The sequence below is a fragment of the Gallinula chloropus genome (genome assembly GCF_964237585.1).
Source record: "Gallinula chloropus genome assembly, contig: HAP1_SCAFFOLD_669, whole genome shotgun sequence".
NCBI classification, from domain to species: Eukaryota; Metazoa; Chordata; class Aves; order Gruiformes; family Rallidae; genus Gallinula; species Gallinula chloropus.
In genome coordinates, this window is record NW_028168215.1 from 1 (window position 1) to 17,647 (window position 17,647).

Here is a 17,647-nt window from a genome sequence, read left to right on the forward strand (position 1 = left end):
AAATGGGGGATAATGGGGAGATAATGGGGAGATAATGGGGGAAATGGGGAGATAATAGGGGAAAATGGGGAGATAATGGGGGAAATGGGGGAAAATGGGGGGGGAAATGGGGAAATAATGGGGGAAAATGGGGGATAACAGGGGATAGACTGGGATACTGGGGAGATAGCGGGAGGAAATGGGGGGATAATGGGGGGGAACACAGGGAAAGGCAGCGAAGGGAACGTGCCGGGAGGAGGCGCCCCTTTTCCTCACCGTGTCCCTTTAAGAGCGGGCGTGTCCCCCAGGCCCCGTCCCCCCGCGTCACGGCGGCCCCGCGCCGCCGCCGCCGGCCCCGGCGCTTCCCGGACGATGGGGCGGCCCCGGCGGCGCGGGCGGGCGGAGGCCGGGACGGCCCGGGAGGGGCGGGAGGGGATGAGGCGCCGACGACGACGACGAGCAGGTGGGGGTGCGGCCCGGAGAGGGGGGGGGGTCGGTACCGGGGGGCGGGTAGCAGGGGATGTGGGGTGGGTGGTACCGGGTGGGGGGGGGGGGATCGGTACCGGGGGGTGTGGGGTACCAGGGGATGCGGGGGGGGGATCGGTACCGGGGGGGGGGTTACCAGGGGATGCGGAGTGGGTCGTACCGGGGAGGGGGGGGGGATCGGTACCGGGGGGTGTGGGGTACCAGGGGATGCGGGGTGGGTCGTACCGGTGGGGGGGGAATCGGTACCGGGAAGGGCCGGTACCGGGGCTGCAGGGTACCGGATGCGGTGGGGTACCAAGGGGTGTGGGGTTACCGGGAGGGGATCCGTACCGGAGGGTGTGGGGTATTGGGAGAGCTCAGGGGGGTCTCGGTAAGACCCCGGGCTGGGGGAGCTCGGTACCGGTAGTAGGAGGCTCAGTACTGGGGGAGGGGCTGGGGGGTGCTGGTAGCAGTGTGTGGGGGGAAGTATTGGGGGGCTCAAGAGGGGATGTGGGGTACCAGGAGGGGTTGAAATACTGGGGGGGCTGGGTCGGGGGTGTGGGGTGGAGAGTGGGGGGGTTACAGGGGGTAGGAGTCAGGTTTTGGGGGGGTTTAGGGGGTGTGGGGGGGCCACACAAGGGGCAGGGAGCAGGTTTGGGGGGATGTTGAGAGTCTCAGGGGTGTAGGGAACAGATTGAGGGGGGTCTGGTTCTTCCTACCCTGAGGGGAACCCCCTATTTTAGGGGGGGTGTGTGTCATGACGAACCCAAGGCAGGGGCGGGGGGGGGTGGCCCATCAAACCGGTGTGTGTGTGGGGGGTCACGTGCTGTTTACCCCCCCGGGCCAGCCCAAACGGGACGTCCCGCTCCTTCCTCTCCCCAAATCCCAACCTCTGACCCCCCACCTGCCTGTATTTCAGGGGGGTGGGGAGGGTTATATGTGGTGCCCCCCACACCCGGGGGGGGGGGTTGGGTGGGGGGGAAGCAGCAGGGGGTGGGGGGGCTTCCAGCTCTTTCGGCTTTCCCGTGCCAGGGTTATTTTTAGGCCTCTCCTTGGCTGTGCCAGGAGCAAGGGGGGGTTGGGGGGGGGACACCCAGATCCTGCTGGGTGTTGTCCCCCCCCCCTACACACCCCACACCCTGCTCCCCAAACCTGCCAGGAGCCAGGGCGTTGGCAAAGGGGTTGATGTTTAACCCACTTTTGGGGCGGGGGCTCCCTCACACCCACCCTGGGTGTTTCTTGTTAAGGGAGGGGGGGTGGGGTGGGACGGGACAGGGACACGTGACGTGGGCGTGGGACGTGGGGTGGGGAGGGCTGAAGAGGGTGGAGGTTGGGGTGTGTGTGTTTGGGGGGGGGGGGTAAAGGTGTTTAAATCTCTTCCGTACCGGCAGCGTGACGCCGTCGCCGGCATGGCGGGCGCGTCGGTGACGGTGGCGGTCAGAGTCCGGCCCTTCAACGCCCGCGAGACCAGTCGCCAGGCCAAGTGTGTCATCCAGATGCAGGGAAACACCACCTGTGAGTGTGTGTGTGGGGTGTGTGGGGGTGTTTTTTGGGGGGGGGGAGCCCAAATATACACACACACACACACACCCCCCCTACCCAAACCTCCTCCGTTCCCTGACCCCGTCCTTGTCCCCGCTGCACCGTCCTGGCCGCCGGCCCGGAGAACCAGCTGCCACTGAGCTAAAAATAGCAACATGAGGGGGAAAAGGAGGAGGGGGGGGGGGTGACAGGGGTGACGTAGGGGGGCGTCACGGTGTCCCCACAACACCCCATCACTCCCTCACCTTAAAAAACACCCCCCCCATCCCCCCACAACAGGCATCACCAACCCCAAACTCCCCAAAGACGCCACCAAACACTTCACCTTCGACTACTCCTACTGGTCCCACACCTCGGTGAGTACTGGGATTGATGGTGGGGGTGAAAGGGGGGGGGTTCTCCAACACCCCTAATATCTTCTCCTTTCCCTTCCCCTTTCAGGAAGAGGACCCCCAGTTTGCCTCACAGCGCCGGGTGTACCGGGACATCGGGGAGGCCATGCTGCTCCACGCCTTCGAGGGCTACAACGTCTGCGTCCTCGCCTACGGTCAAACCGGCGCCGGCAAGTCCTACACCATGATGGGCAGGCAGGAGGCAGGCCAGAGGGGCATCATCCCACAGGTAGGGGGGCTTGGGGGGGCTTGGGGAGGGGGTCAGGGGGGGGATTCCCCCCCTACTTGGACTTGGAAATAAAGAGCTGTTGCCTCCCCTCTTCGCCCCAGCTCTGCGAGGATCTCTTCGCCCGCGTCGCCCAGGAGGGATCCCCTGATCTCACCTTCTCTGTGGAGGTGAGTAGGGGGGTTTGGGGGGCCCCCCCTTATTTCATAGACACCCCCCTTTATGTTGGGGGGGGGCTCTGTGAGGGGGTTTTATTATAGGACACCCCCACACCCCTCTCAACACAGGTTGTGGGGGTTTAGGGGTTCGGTTCATCCCTCTGCTCTGGGGATTTGGGGGTGGGGGTGTTGTTCCACACCGTCTTTGGGGTGCCCCCCCCTCTTTAGGGTGCCCCTTCTCACCATTTAGGCTCAATCTCCCCCCACTTTAGGGTCCCCACTCACCATTTTTGGGGTTTCCCCCCTATTTGGGCTCAGTGTCGTCCCCCCTTTCAGAGTCTAGCCACCCCTTTAGGTGTGTGTCCTCCCCCATTTTGGGGTCCCACCTACCACTTGGGTCCCCCCCTCATCATTTTTAGGGTTCCCCTCACTTCAGGGACCAAACACCTCATTGGGGGTCCCCCACTTTTAGGATGTGTGTCCCCCCCCCACTTTAGTTTCCCCCCACATTTAACTCCCCCCTCATTTCCAGCCTGCCCCTCATTATTTGAGGGTAACCCCCCCCCCTCACTATTTCGGGGTGCCCTTCCTCCTCCTCTAGGTGAGCTACATGGAGATCTACTGCGAGCGTGTGCGGGACCTGCTGAACCCCAAAAGCCGTGGGGGGCTGCGGGTGCGGGAACACCCCTTGATGGGTCCCTACGTCCAGGACCTGTCGCGCTTGGCGGTCACCTCCTTCCATGACATCGCCGACCTCATGGACAGCGGCAACAAAGCCAGGTCTGAGGGGGTTTAGGGGTACACAGGGACACCCCAGTACTCCTGATAAGGGTGTGGGGATCCCTAAAATTACCCCTACCCCCCCCTCAACTCCTCTCCTACCCCCTCCAAGGACGGTGGCGGCCACCAACATGAACGAGACCAGCAGCCGCTCGCACGCCGTCTTCACCATCGTCTTCAGCCAGCGCCGCCACGACCGCCTCACCGACCTGCACACTGAGAAGGTGACAACAGAGACAACCACCCCCCCCCCCCCAAATATTCCCCTGGCCCCCCCTCCCCCAAATAATGGCTGCACCCCCCCCCAAAAAATCAGCCTCAGCCAAATCTGCCCCCAAATCTCTTCGGAATTCCATCGGTTCACCCTAAGCACCCCCCAAAAAAATCCCCCCCCCCCCCGTGGCCACCCCTAAAATGTCCCTGTGTTCCCCCCAATGTCCCCCCCAAAATCCCCTGTGGCTCCTCCTAAAATGTCCCTGTGTTCCCCCCCAAAATCCCCCTGTGCCCCCCCAAAAACCCTCCTTTGCTCCTCATCCAACTCTCCCCTGGAGTTCCCCCCAACCCCTCCCAAATTCCCCCCAACCCCTCTATGACCCCCACAGAAATCCCCCTTCCATCCTCATCCAACACCCCCCTGTGAAATCCCCCCCGTGCCCCCCAAAATCACCCACAAAATCCCCCACAAAATCCCCCCCACCCCCCCCCAGAACTCCCCCTTCGCTCCTCACCCAAATCCCCCCAAACTTCCCCCCCAAATTGCCCCCAATCCCCCTATATCCCCACCCAACCCCCCCAACTCCTCCCAAATCCCTTCACCACCCCCCAGAGCACCCCCCTGGACACCCCAGTGCCCCCAAATCCCCTGACCCCCCCAAAAATCCACCCCCCCCCCACACCAGGTGAGCCGCATCAGCCTGGTCGACCTCGCCGGCAGCGAACGCGCCGATGCCTCGGGAGCCAAGGGCGTGCGCCTGAAGGTGAGACAAGAGGGGGGGCCACACACCCCCCACCACACTTTGGGGTGCATCCCCCACCCCAAATTCCACATACACCCCCCCTGAGCCTTCCTCACCCTCCTCTTCCTCTTCCCCTCCTCCCAGGAAGGCGCCAACATCAACAAATCCCTGACCACGCTGGGGAAGGTCATCTCCGCCCTGGCTGAGGCGGTGAGTTTTTGGGGGGGGGGATGAGGGGGTGGGTCTTACAGACTCTTGGGGTACACACATGCCCCCTCCCCATTATTTTTAACGCCCCCACCCCCAATTTTTCTGCTCCCCCTTCCCCCCCAGCAAAACAGCAAGAAGAAGAAACCCGATTTCATCCCGTACCGCGACTCGGTGCTGACCTGGCTGCTGAAGGAGAACCTGGGTGAGGGGGGTCGGGTTTAAAAAAGGGTTTGGGGGGTTGTTTTTATTTTGGGGAGGGGGTCTTAGGGTTCTGACTCCCCCCCCTTCATCCCATCCTAGGGGGTAACTCCCGCACGGCGATGATCGCGGCGCTGAGCCCGGCCGACATCAACTACGAGGAGACGCTCAGCACCCTGCGGTACTTTTTGGGGTGGGGGTGTTGGGGGGCTGTTTTTAGGGTGGGAGGGGGTGTTTTTTGGGGGGGGGGGAGGAGGGGGTCTTAATGCTGCTCCATCCCCCCATCAGCTACGCAGACCGTACGAAGCAGATCCGGTGCCACGCGGTGATCAACGAGGATCCCAACGCCCGGCTGATCCGGGAGCTGCGGCAGGAGGTGACGCGGCTGCGGGAGCTGCTCAGCGCCCAGGGGCTGCCCCCCGACCCCGATGGTGAGGGGCATAGTTGGGGGGGGTTGAGGGTGGGAATTGGAGGGGCTGGGGGGCATTGGGGGGGCTGGAGTGGAGATTTGGGGGGAGTGGGAGGGGTTGTTGGGGTGGAGATGGGGGTTTGGAGGGGTTTGGGGGGGGTTGGAGGGAGGTTTGGGGGGATTGGGGGGGCTGGGGGCATTGGGGGGGCTGGAGGGGAGATTTGGGGGGAGTGGGAGGGGTTGTTGGGGTGGAGATGGGTGTTTGGAGGAGTTTGGGGGGGGTTGGAGGGAGGTTTGGGGTGGTTGGAGGGAGGTTTGGGGGGATTGGGTGGGGTTTGGGGGGGGAATTGGGGGGAATGGGGGGATTGGGGGGGGCTGGAGGGAGATTTGGGGGGTGGAGAAGGGGGTTTGGGGGGGTTGGAGGGAGGTTTGGGGGGATTGGGTGGGGTTTGGGGAGGAAATTGGGAGATTGGGGGGGGCTGGAGGGGAGATTTGGGGGGGCGGGAGGGGTTGTTGGGGTGGAGAAGGGGGTTTGGGGGGGTTTGGAAGGAAGGGAGGGTTGTGGGGGTGGGAGGCTGGGGGGCATTGGGGTGAGGGGATTTTGGTGGTTTTTGGGGGGCTGGGGTGGTATTTTGGAGCCAGAGTGGGACTCAAGGCGGGGGGGGGGAATTGGGGGAAGTTGGGCTCACTGCTGGGGGGGTGGGTGCAGGTGAAGGAGGAGCCTCCCATCCCCCCTCTGACAACCCCCCCCCCCAAATTTCTCACCCCTCCCCAGGCCCAAACCCAGCTGTGTCCCCCCCCCAGCCCCCCCTGCCCCCCTCACCGAGGTTCGGAGCCGCTGCCCCCCCTCGGCGCCGCAGAGGCCATGGAGCGGCTGCAGGTGACACCCTCAACCCCCCCCCCCCAAAAATACCTCCCCCCCCCCAAAATAACCCCCCATCCCCCCAAAATAACCCCTCACCCCCCCCAAAATCTGCCCCCCCCCCAGGAGACAGAGAAGATCATCGCAGAGCTGAATGAGACCTGGGAGGAGAAGCTGCGCAGGACGGAGGCGCTGAGGCTGGAGCGGTGAGGGGGGGGCCCCAAAACACCCCCCTCCCCAAAAAATACCTCCATGGCCCCCCCCCAGCGACCAGGCACCCCAAATTCCCAGGGGGGGGCTCAGACAACCCCCCCCTCCCCCCCACCACCATCACCATCCTCCTCAGAGTGCCCCCCCCCCCAGCGCCCCCTCCCAGTTCTCCCCAACCTGCCCCATGCCCCCCCCCAAAAAATCCCAGGACCCCTCCCCAAATCTCTGTGGATCCCCCCCAAATCCATCCCTATCCCCTTCCAAATTCCTACACCTTCTCTGTGCCCCCCCCCTAAATCCCAGGACACCCCCCCCCAAAGACCCCCTAAATCCTTCTATACCCCCCTAAATCCTTCATACCCCCCCATATCCCCCCAAATCTGTACCCCCCCCTCAAATATCCCCCAAACCCTTCTGTATCCCCACAGATCCTCCCAACCCCCAATCCTTCTGTACCCCCCAAAATCCCCAAGCCCCCCCCCCAAATCCCTCAACCCCCCAAAAGCCCCTATACCCCCCTAAATCCTCAGGACCCCACCAATACCCCCTCTATATCCCCTCCCCAGCCCCCCAATGCCCATGTCCATTCACCCAACACCCCTTCACTGCTCAACCCCCCCAAAGCACCACCCCCACCCCAAGCCCAATGGGGATCCCCAACCCCCTCAACTCCCCCCCCCAAACCTCCTCCATGACCCCCCCAAACCCTCCAGCCCCCCACCCTGTGCCCCCTCAAACCCCCCCCGTGCCCCCCCAGGGAAGCGCTGCTGGCTGAGATGGGGGTGGCTCTGCGTGAGGACGGCGGCACCGTGGGGGTCTTCTCCCCTAAAAGGTACATCAGGGAAATGAGGGGGGGGGTCACCCCCAAATTCCACCCCCCCCTTTTTCTTACCCCCCCCCTTATTTATTTCCCCCCCCCCAAAAAAAAGACCCCCACTTGGTGAACCTCAACGAGGACCCCCTGATGTCCGAGTGTCTCCTCTACCACATCAAGGACGGCGTCACCCGGTGGGTGAGCGACCCCCCACCCCAAAAATACCCCCAAAATACCCCCACCCTACTCCCCCCCACCCCAGGCCCCCCTGACCCCCCAATTTACCGTTGCCCCCCTTTCCCCCCCCCTCCCCACAGAGTGGGCCAGGGGGCTGTGGACATCAAACTCTCCGGGCCCTTCATCGGGGAGCAGCACTGCCTCTTCCGCAGCTGCCCTGACCCCTCTGGAGAAGGTAAAGGGGTTCAAATTGGGGGGGGGGCGGCACCAAATATTGGGTGCCCCCTCTTTCCCACCCCCCTTTTCCCTGCACCCCCTTAACTCCGTTTTCTCCCCCCCCCCCACTAATGCTGGCACTGGAGCAGGTCATCGTGCCCTCCCCCCCCCCCCAGGTATCGCTCCCCCCCCCGGCGGGAGAGGGGCGTTAAGTTTGGGGGTGAGGGGGGGGGGTGTATGGAAATTTGGGGACCCCCCCTATAAGTTTTAGGGGTTTGTAACCCCTCCCCCTGCTTTATTATGTCATATCCCCCCCCCCCCAAATTAGTGGTGGTGACGCTGGAGCCCTGCGAGGGGGCTGAGACCTACGTCAACGGGAAGCAGGTGACGGAGCCGGTGGTCCTCAAATCGGGTAGGGACCCCCCCACAGGACCCCCCCCAAAATCCACAGGACCCCCCCAAATCCCTCTATATCCCCCCAGACCCCCTCAAAATCCTCTATACCCCCCCTGGACCACCCTAGATCCCCCCCCAATACCTCTATATCCCCCCAAATCCCACCCAGACCCCCCCAAAATCTCTCTATATCCCCCCACACACACCCCAAATCCCTCTATATCCCCCCAAATCCTCCCACAGGCCCCCCCAAATCCCTCTATATCCCCCCAGACCCCCCCCCAAATCCCTCTATGTCCTCCCAGACCCCCCCAATCCCTCTATATCCCCCCCAAATCCTCCCACAGGCCCCCCCAAATCCCTCTATATCCCCCAGACCCCCCCCAAATCCCTCTATGTCCTCCCAGACCCCCCCAAAATCCCTCTATACCCCTCCAGACCACCCCAGATCACCCCCAAATACCTCTATAATCCCCCAAATCCCCCCCACACCCCCCCAAAATCCCTCTATATCCCCCCAAATCCCCCAGACCCCCCCAAAATCCCTCTATATCCCCCCAAATCCTCCCACAGGCCCCCCCAAAATCCCTCTATACCCCTCCAGACACCTGCAGATCCCCGCCAAATACCTCTATACGCCCCCAAATCCCCCCCACACACCCCCAAAATCCTTCTATATCCCCCCAAATCGCTCTATATCCCCACACACACCCTCAAAATCCCTCTATATCCCCCCAAATCCTCCCACAGACCCCCTCAAAATCCCTCTGTACTCCTCCAGACCCCCCAAAAATCCCTCTATACCCCTCCACCCCCCCCAAATCCCTCTATATCCCCCCCAATCCATCTATATCCCCCCAAATCCCTCTATACCCCTCCAGACACCCCCAAAATCCCTCTATACCCCTCCACAGCCCCCCAAAATCCCTCTATATCCCCCAAATCCCTCTATATCCCCCCACATATCCTCCCACAGGCCTGCCCAAAATCCCTCTATACCCCTCCAGACCCCCCAAATCCCTCTATATCCCCCCAAATCCTCCCACAGCCCCCCCCAAATCCCTCTATACCCCTCCAGACCCCCGCAGATCCCCTCAAAATCCCTCTATATCCCCCCAAATCTCTCTATATCCCCCCAAATCCTCCCACAGGCCCCCTCAAAATTCCTCTATACCCCTCCAGACACCCGCAGATCCCCCCAAAATCCCTCTATATCCCCCCAAATCCTCCCACAGACCCCCCCAAAATCCCTCTATACCCCTCTAGACTCCCCAAAATTCCCTCTATACCCCTCTATACCCCTCTATATCCCCCCAAATCCCTCTATATCCCCCCAAATCCTCCCACAGGCCCCCCCCAAATCCCTCTATACCCCTCTAGACTCCCCAAAAATCCCTCTATACCCCTCCAGACCCCCGCAGATCCCCTCAAAATCCCTCTATATCCCCCCAATCCCTCTATATCCCCCCCAAATCCTCCCACAGGCCCCACAAAATCCCTCTAGACCCCTCTAGACCCCCCAAAATCCCTCTATATCCCTCCAGACACCCCCAAAATCCCTCTATATCCCTCTACACCCCCCAAAAATCCCTCTATTTCCCCCCAAATCCTCCCACAGGCCCCACAAAATCCCTCTATACCCCTCCACACTCCCCCAAAATCCCTCTATATCCCCCCCAATCCATCTATATCCCCCCAAATCCCTCTATACCCCTCCAGACACCCCCAAAAATCCCTCTACACCCCTCCAGACCCCCCCCAAAAATCCCTCTCTCACCTCCCTCCCCCCCCACATCCCCAGGCCACCGTCTGGTTTTGGGGAAGAACCACGTCTTCCGCTTCACGCACCCGGAACAGGCGCGTCGGGAGCGGGAACGCGGCCCCCCAGCCCCCCCCGAGCCCCCCCCAGACTGGAACCTGGCGCAGCGGGAGCTGCTGGAGCAGCAGGGCATTGACATGCGCCTGGAGATGGAGAAGAGGTTTGGGAGGGGGGGTCCCATATGTCCCTGTGACCCCCCCTCCCCAACCAGGGACACCCTGGGGATGTTTCTGGGTGGGTGGGGGTCTCACCTTGTCTGTGCCCCCCCCACCCCCACCAGGCTGCAGGACCTGGAGAACCAGTACCGGCGGGAGAAGGATGAGGCTGACCAGTTGCTGGAGCAGCAGCAGGAGGTGAGGGTGGGGAGGGGCCTGGGGGTCCCCTCAGTGTCCCCAGGGGGGTGTCACAGGGTCCCCTCAGTGTCCCTGGGCGTCTCCCAGTTGCCCTGTGGGGGGGGATGTCCTGGGAGGAGGTGGGGGGCTTGGGTGTCTCCTCAGTGTCCCTGCATGCCCCCCATGTCCCCTGGGGGTGTCATAGGGTCCCCTCAATGGCCTCTGGGTGCCCTCCTGGGGTGTCCCCAGGTCCCCTGGGTCTTCTGCATCTCCCCCCAACACATCCCAGGGGTTCCCTGGGGTGTCCCCTGGGTGCCCCCCAATGTGTCCCAGGTATTCCCTGGGTCCCCTCTGAGGAGTCCCAAATCCCTTGGGTCCCCTCTGTCCCCCCTAATGTGTCCCTAGGGTCCCCTGTGTCCCCCCCAGTGTGTCCCCTGGGTGCCCCCCTGAGTCCCCTGAGTGCCACCCCATGTGCCCCAGGTCCTTTGGGTCCCCTGTATCCCCTCCAGTGTGTCCCCTGGGTCCCTTTGATGTCCCATGGGTGTACCCTGGGGTGTCCCTGGGTCCCCTGGGTGCCCCCACAGAATGTCCTGGGTCCCTTGAGTCCCCTGTGTCCCCCCCAAGTGTCCCAGGTCCTTTGAGTCCCCTGTGTGTCCCCCAAGTGTCCCAGGTCCTTTGGGTCCCCTGTGTCCCCCCTAATGTGTCCCCTGGGTGCCCCCCCAAGTGTCCCAGGTCCTTTGAGTCCCCTGCATCCCCCCCAGTGTGTCCCCTGGGTGCCCCCCTGGGTCCCTTTGATGTCCCATGGGTGTACCCTGGGGTGTCCCTGGGTCCCCTGAGTGCGACCCCATGTTTCCCAGGTCGCTTGAGTCCCCTGTGTCCCACCCAATGTGTCCCCTGGGTGCCCCCCCAAGTGTCCCAGGTCCTTTGGGTTCCCTGTGTGTCCCCCAGTGTGCGCCCTGGATGCCCCCTGGGTCCCTTTGATGTCCCATGGGTGTACCCTGGGGTGTCCCTGGGTCCCCCGGGTGCCCCCCAATGTGTCCCAGGTATTCCCTGGATCCCCTCTGAGGAGTCCCAAGTCCCTTGGGTCCCCTCTGTCCCCCCTAATGTATCCCTAGGGTCCCCTGTGTCCCCCCCAGTGTGTCCCCTGGGTGCCCCCCTGAGTCCCCTGAGTGCCACCCCATGTGCCCCAGGTCCTTTGGGTCCCCTGTATCCCCTCCAGTGTGTCCCCTGGGTGCCCCCTGGGTCCCTTTGATGTCCCATGGGTGTACCCTGGGGTGTCCCTGGGTCCCCTGGGTGCCCCCACAGAATGTCCTGGGTCCCTTGAGTCCCCTGTGTCCCCCCTCAATGTGTCCCCTTGGTGCCCACCCAAGTGCCCCAGGTCCTTTGGGTCCCCTGTGTCCCCCTCAGTGTGTCTTCTGGGTGCCTCCTGGGTCCCATCAATGTCCCCTGGGGTGTCTCTGGGTGCCCCCCCAAGTGTCCCAGGTCCTTTGGGTCCCCTGTGTCCCCTGGGTGCCCCCCCAAGTGTCCCAAGTCCTTTGGGTCCCCTCTGTTCCCCCCAGTGTGTCCCCTGGGTGCCCCCTCATGTGTCCCAGGTCCCTTGGGTCCCCTGTGTCCCCCCTAATGTATCCCCTGGGTGCCCCCCCAAGTGTCCCAAGTCCTTTGGGTCCCCTGTGTCCCCCCACAATGCATCCCCTGGGTGCCTCCCTGGGATCCCTTCGATGTCCCCCCCCTCAACCTATCCCCACCCCCACCCCCCAATCCCACAGCCCCCCGAGGACCCTTCCCAACGCCGTTGCGAAGCCGGTTGGCGCCTCATCTCTTCCCTCCGCCAGAACCTCCCGGCTCCCACCGTCCGTTCCATCGTCCGCCGCTGCGGCCTCCCCAGCGCCGCCGGGAAGCGCCGGGAACCTCTCCGGGTTTACCAAATCCCCCAGCGGCGCCGTCCTGCGCCGCCGCCACCGCCACCGACGCCGATGATGATGCCGATACCAGACCCACCATGGGTCACCATGGCAGATCTGAAGATGCAGGCAGTGAAGGAGATCTGTTACGAGGTGGCGCTACGGGATTTCCGGCAGGCGCGGCGCGAGGTGGAAGCCATGAGCATCGTCAAGATGAAGGAGCTGTGCCGGCGTTACGGCAAGAGGGATCCTCACGAGAGGGAGACGTGGCGCGCCGTGGCGAGGGATGTCTGGGATACGGTGGGAGGAGGTGAGGAAGATGAGGATGGTGGTGATGGCGGACGTGGCGGCGGTGATGGCGGCGGCAGCGGCGGCGCGGAGGTGGAAGGGCTGAGGGCTCACCTGGATAAACTGGCCGGGATCCTACGGGAGGTGAAGAGGCAGAACAGCGCCAAGGACGAGCAGATCCGCGCCCTGCGGGACCGCGTGGGGCAGATGGAGCGCGTCATCCCGCTGCCCGCGGTGAGGGAGCGCTGACACGCAGCCCAGCCCAGGGCCTGCCCCATGGGGCCCTCACAGAGACAGCCTAGGGGGTGTCCTGTCCGCCCCACAGCACCCTACACCCCACCCATGTCACCCCACAGACCCTCAGTATGGGTCCTGTCCGCCCCACAGCACCCTACACCCAACCCACGTCACCCCGCAGACCCCCAGTGTGGGTCTTGCCTGCCCCACAGCACCCTATAACCTACCCATGTCACCCCACAGACCCCCAGTGTGGGTCCTGTCCACCCCACAGCACCCTATAACCCACCCATGTCACCCCACAGACCCCCAGTGTGGGTCCTGTCCACCCCACAGCACCCTACACCCCACCCACGTCACCCTGCAGACCCCCAGTGTGGGTCCTGCCAGCCCACAGCACCCTATAACCTACCCATGTCACCCCACAGACCCCCCAGTGTGGGTCCTGCCTCCCCTGTGCTCCCCTATGGGACCCCAATGTGGGTCCTGCCTGCCCCACAGCACCCCACAGACCCCCAGTATGGGTCCTGCCTGCCCTGTAGCACCGTATAACCCACCTGTGTCACTCCACAGACCCCCAATGTAGGTCTTGCCCACCCCACAGCAGCCCAGAGACCCCCTGTCACCCCATAGACCTCCAGTATGAGTCCTGCCTGCCCCACAGCACCCCACAGATGCCCAATATTGGTCCTGCTTGCCCTGTAGCACCCTATAACCCACCCATGTCACCCTGCAGACCCCCAGTGTGGGTCTTGCCTGCCCCACAGCACCCCGTAAGACCCCCTGTCACCCCATAGACCCCCAGTGTGAGTCCTGCCTGCCCCACAGCACCCCACAGATGCCCAGTATTGGCCCTGCCTGCCCTGTAGCACCCAATAACCCACCCATGTCACCCCATAGACCTCCAGTATGAGTCCTGCCTGCCCCACAGCACCCCACAGATGCCCAATATTGGTCCTGCTTGCCCTGTAGCACCCTATAACCCACCCATGTCACCCTGCAGACCCCCAGTGTGGGTCTTGCCTGCCCCACAGCACCCCGTAAGACCCCCTGTCACCCCATAGACCCCCAGTGTGAGTCCTGCCTGCCCCACAGCACCCCACAGATGCCCAGTATTGGCCCTGCCTGCCCTGTAGCACCCAATAACTTACACCCATGTCACCCCATAGACCCCCAGTGTGGCTCTTGTCTGCCCCACAGCACCCCATAGACCCCCTATCACCCCATAGACCCCCAGTGTAGGTCCTGCCAGCCCTCCCCCAGTACCTTCCAACACCCCCCTTTCCCCTCCCACCCCTTAACCTCCCCTGTTTCCCTCCTCCCCACAGGATGACGACGAAGAAGCCCCGCCCCCCCCTCAAGACCCTACCCCTCCACCCACCTCCCGGGGGTCGCCGCCTTCCTCTCCCTCCTCCTCCTCCTCATCCTCAGCGGCCGAGCGTCTGTGTCGCCTGATGGAACAGGACCCGGCGTTCCGGCGGGGGCGGCTGCGTTGGCTGCGGCAGGAACAAGCGCGATTAGCGGCTGCGGGGGGCACCCTGCAGCCCCCCGCCCCTTCCCGCCGCCCCCCCCGCTTTACAGCCACCCCCCAGGACTCAAAGCTTCGCTTCCCCTTTAAGAGTAACCCCCAGCATCGCTTAGCTTGGGGAGGGGGCGGGGTGGGGGCAGCCCCCCCTCTCAAGAGGAAAACAACCCCCCTCTCCCTCTTCCTGGGCGCCCCCGACGGGGGTCTCTAGATGGGGGGAGCCCCCCCAGGCAGTTGATGTCAGCGGGGGTGTCCCCACCCCCTGGGGATGCCCCCCCTGCCCGTGTTCGCCGCCAGCATTCGGCCCCAGACCTGAAAGCCAGAGGCCCCCCTGCTTAGTGGGTGCGGGGGGGGGGGGGGGGGGGATACAGGAGGACCCCCCCCTCCTCCTCCATGGACAATCAAGCCTGAGCCCCCCCCCCCATGGGTGCTGAGTGGGGGGGCGGGGGGGGGGGGCACCCCCCAGCTGCTGTCACACACCCACCCCCACCATGTGTGCGGGGGGGGGGGGGGGGGGGGGGGGCTTCAATCAGAGCCCCCCCCTCAATTAAGAGGATGCCTTAATTAAAAGGGGAGTCCCCTCATTAAGGGGAAACCCCTCATTAAAGGGGGCGCCCCCCCCCCAATTAAAGGTGGTGCCGCCTCTGTCTCTGCTGCCCTGCACGTGTGCCAGGCCCCGCCCCTCCGCCACGTCACGCCCCGCCCACTCCAGCTTGGCAGCCGCTGGCCACGCCCCCCACTCCCGCACCACCCAATGGGGGCGTGACAAGGCGGGAAAGCCCCGCCCACATGGCTTGACTGACACGCCCTCCCCAGTACAACACAGCGCTGGAGGGGGCGTGTCCTGACGTAGCCACGCCCTTTGTAGGCGTGGCCAGATGCTGCCCCGCCCCCTCCCTCCGTCCCGTCTCCCCCCCCCCCGTCCTTCTCCCCCCCGGGGCTCCGGCCCCCCCCCCGCCGCCATTCGGCCCCGTCCCGGCCGCGCCATGAGCCGCTTCCGGTGCCGCCGCCGCCGCTGCTGCTGCTGCTGCTGCTGAGCGGCCTGAGCCGCCCGGCTGCGGGGCAGGGACCGACCCCGCTCCCGGCTCCCACCGCCCGCCCCAACGCCACCAGGTAACGGGGCACCGGGACTTCCCCCAGCCCCGAACCCCCGGGGTACCGGGACACCCCCCCCCCCCCCGCCGTGACCGCGGGTGTTGTTCAAACCCCCACCCCCCTTCCCCTTCTCCCCCCCAGGCCCGTGTTCCTGTGCGGGGGGGACCACCGCGGGGAGTCGGGGTACATCGCCAGCGAGGGCTTCCCCGGCACTACCCGCCCGACCGCAACTGCACCTGGACCATCACGGTACGGCCCCCCCGGGCACCCATCGCCCCTCCCCCGGGCACCCATCGCCCCTCCCCTGGGCACCCAACACCCCCCGGGCACCCATCGCCCCTCCCCGGGCACCCATCGCCCCACCCCGGGCACCCAACACCCCCCGGGCACCCATCGCCCCTCCCCCCGGCACCCATCGCCCCTCCCCCAGGCACCCATCAACCCCCCCCGGGCACCCAACACCCCCGGGGCACCCATCGCCCCTCCCCCGGGCACCCATCAACCCCCCCGGGCACCCATCAACCCCCCCCGAGTACCCCATCACCTGCCCCCCGGACGTCCGACCCCCCCCCCCCCCCCCGTGTCCCGCAGGTGGCTGAAGGTCCCGTGTGTCCTGTCACCCTCCCAGGTCCCGGTAACCGGGTGGTGACACCCCCTGTCCGCCCTGTGGTGTCCCCCAGGGCTGGACATTGACACCCCCCCAGTGTGTGTGTGTCCCCCAGGTCCCCCAGGTCCCCGAGGGCCCCCCTGACCCCCCCCAGGTCCCCGAGGGCCGGGTCCCCCCGACCACTTCCTCACCCCCCCCCCCCAGGTCCCCGAGGGCCGGGTCCCCCCTAGACCCCCCTGTCCCCACCAGGTCCCCACAGACCCCCCTGATCCCCCCTGTCCCCACCAGGTCCCCGAGGGCCGGGTCCCCCCCAGACCCCCCTGTCCCCACCAGGTCCCCCACAGACCCCCCTGATCCCCCCTGTCCCCACCAGGTCCCCGAGGGCCGGGTCCCCCCCAGACCCCCCTGTCCCCACCAGGTCCCCCACAGACCCCCCTGATCCCCCCTGTCCCCACCAGGTCCCCGAGGGCCGGGTCCCCCCCAGACCCCCCTGTCCCCACCAGGTCCCCTCCAGACCCTCCCGACCCCCTCTGTCCCCCACCAGGTCCCCAAGGGCCGGGTCCCCCCCCAGACCCCCCTGTCCCCACCAGGTCCCCCCCCAGACCCCCCTGTCCCCCACCAGGTCCCCAAGGGCCGGGTCCCCCCCAGACCCCCCGACCCCCTGTCCCCACCAGGACCCGAGGGCCGGGTCCCCCGGCCCCTTCCTCACCCCCCCTAGGTCCCCAAGGGCCGGGTCCCACCCAGACCCCCCCTGACCCCCCCTGTCCCCCCCCCAGGTCCCCGAGGGCCGGGTCCCCCCTTGACCCCCTCCTCACCCCTCCCAAGTCCCCCAGGGCCGGACTCCCCCCAGACCCCCCTGTCCCCACCAGGTCCCCCCCAGACCCCCTGATCCCCCCTCTCCCCCCCCCCCAGGTCCCCAAGGGCCGGGTCCCCCCCAGACCCCCCCTGACCCCCTCTGTCCCCCACCCCCCAAGGGGCTGGGTCCCCCTGAACCCCCTGACCCCCCTTGTCTCCACCAGGTCCCCGAGGACCGAGTCCCCCCGACCACTTCCTCACCCCCCCCCAGGTCCCCGAGGGCCGGGTCCCCCCTAGACCCCCCTGTCCCCACCAGGTCCCCGAGGGCCGGGTCCCCCCCAGACCCCCTGTCCCCACCAGGTCCCCGAGGGCCGGGTCCCCCCCAGACCCCCCTGTCCCCACCAGGTCCCCCCCAGACCCCCCTGATCCCCCCTCTCCCCGCCCCCCCAGGTCCCCGAGGGCCGGGTCCCCCTTGACCCCCTCCTCACCCCTCCCAAGTCCCCAAGGGCCGGGTCCCCCCCAGACCCGCCCTGCCCTGACCCCCTTTGTGTCCCCCCCAGGTCCCCGAGGGCCGGGTCGCCACCCTGTCGTTCCGCGTCTTCGACCTGGAGCCGGACCCCCGGTGCCGGTTCGACTCGCTGTCGGTGCTGGGGGGTCACGGCCCGGGGGCTCCGCTGCTCGGCCGCTTCTGCGGCACCTTCCGGCCCGGGGCACTGCTGGCGCCGGGTAACCGGCTGATGCTGCGGATGGAGAGCGACGGGGCCACGGCCGGGCGCGGCTTCCTCGTCTGGTACAGCGCCGGCCCCCCCCCCGCGCACGGTGAGGGGCGAGGGGGGCGAGGGAAGGGGTGGGGAGGGGGGGCGGGGGGGCGGCGATGGTAGAGAGGAGGGACCCCCCCCCCAAAACGGCATGGACACCCCCCCCCCAAAATGGCATGGACACCCCAACAGCTGGGACACCCCCCCCAAAATGGCATGGACACCCTGATAGCCGGGGACCCCCCCCAAAAATGGCATGGACCCCCCCTAAACGGTATGGACCCCCTGACAGCCGGGGAC

General features: G+C 65.7%; 2 protein-coding genes across 2 annotated transcripts; both read left to right on the forward strand.

Annotated features, from left to right (window-relative positions):
- The first annotated feature begins 306 nt into the window (after positions 1–306).
- On the forward strand, positions 307–14,644 carry LOC311204701 (kinesin-like protein KIF1C). The gene is given in 23 exon segments (XM_084281080.1): positions 307–442; positions 1,836–1,959; positions 2,266–2,342; positions 2,428–2,607; positions 2,709–2,774; positions 3,364–3,542; positions 3,655–3,766; positions 4,442–4,519; positions 4,643–4,708; positions 4,832–4,910; positions 5,009–5,087; positions 5,195–5,366; positions 6,097–6,195; positions 6,304–6,383; positions 7,145–7,219; positions 7,315–7,395; positions 7,519–7,613; positions 7,923–8,006; positions 9,792–9,969; positions 10,090–10,162; positions 11,908–12,564; positions 13,896–14,222; positions 14,225–14,644. Coding segments are annotated over 22 exon segments (3,150 nt in total). The 5' UTR covers positions 307–442; positions 1,836–1,853; the 3' UTR covers positions 14,432–14,644.
- Positions 14,516–17,408, forward strand: LOC311204700 (procollagen C-endopeptidase enhancer 1-like; the record flags this gene model as incomplete). The annotated part of the gene is made up of 4 exons (XM_084281079.1): positions 14,516–14,519; positions 15,084–15,205; positions 15,329–15,436; positions 17,150–17,408. Coding segments are annotated over 4 exons (493 nt in total), but the record flags the coding sequence as incomplete, so codon positions are not given.
- Between the last annotated feature and the right edge of the window lie 239 nt (positions 17,409–17,647).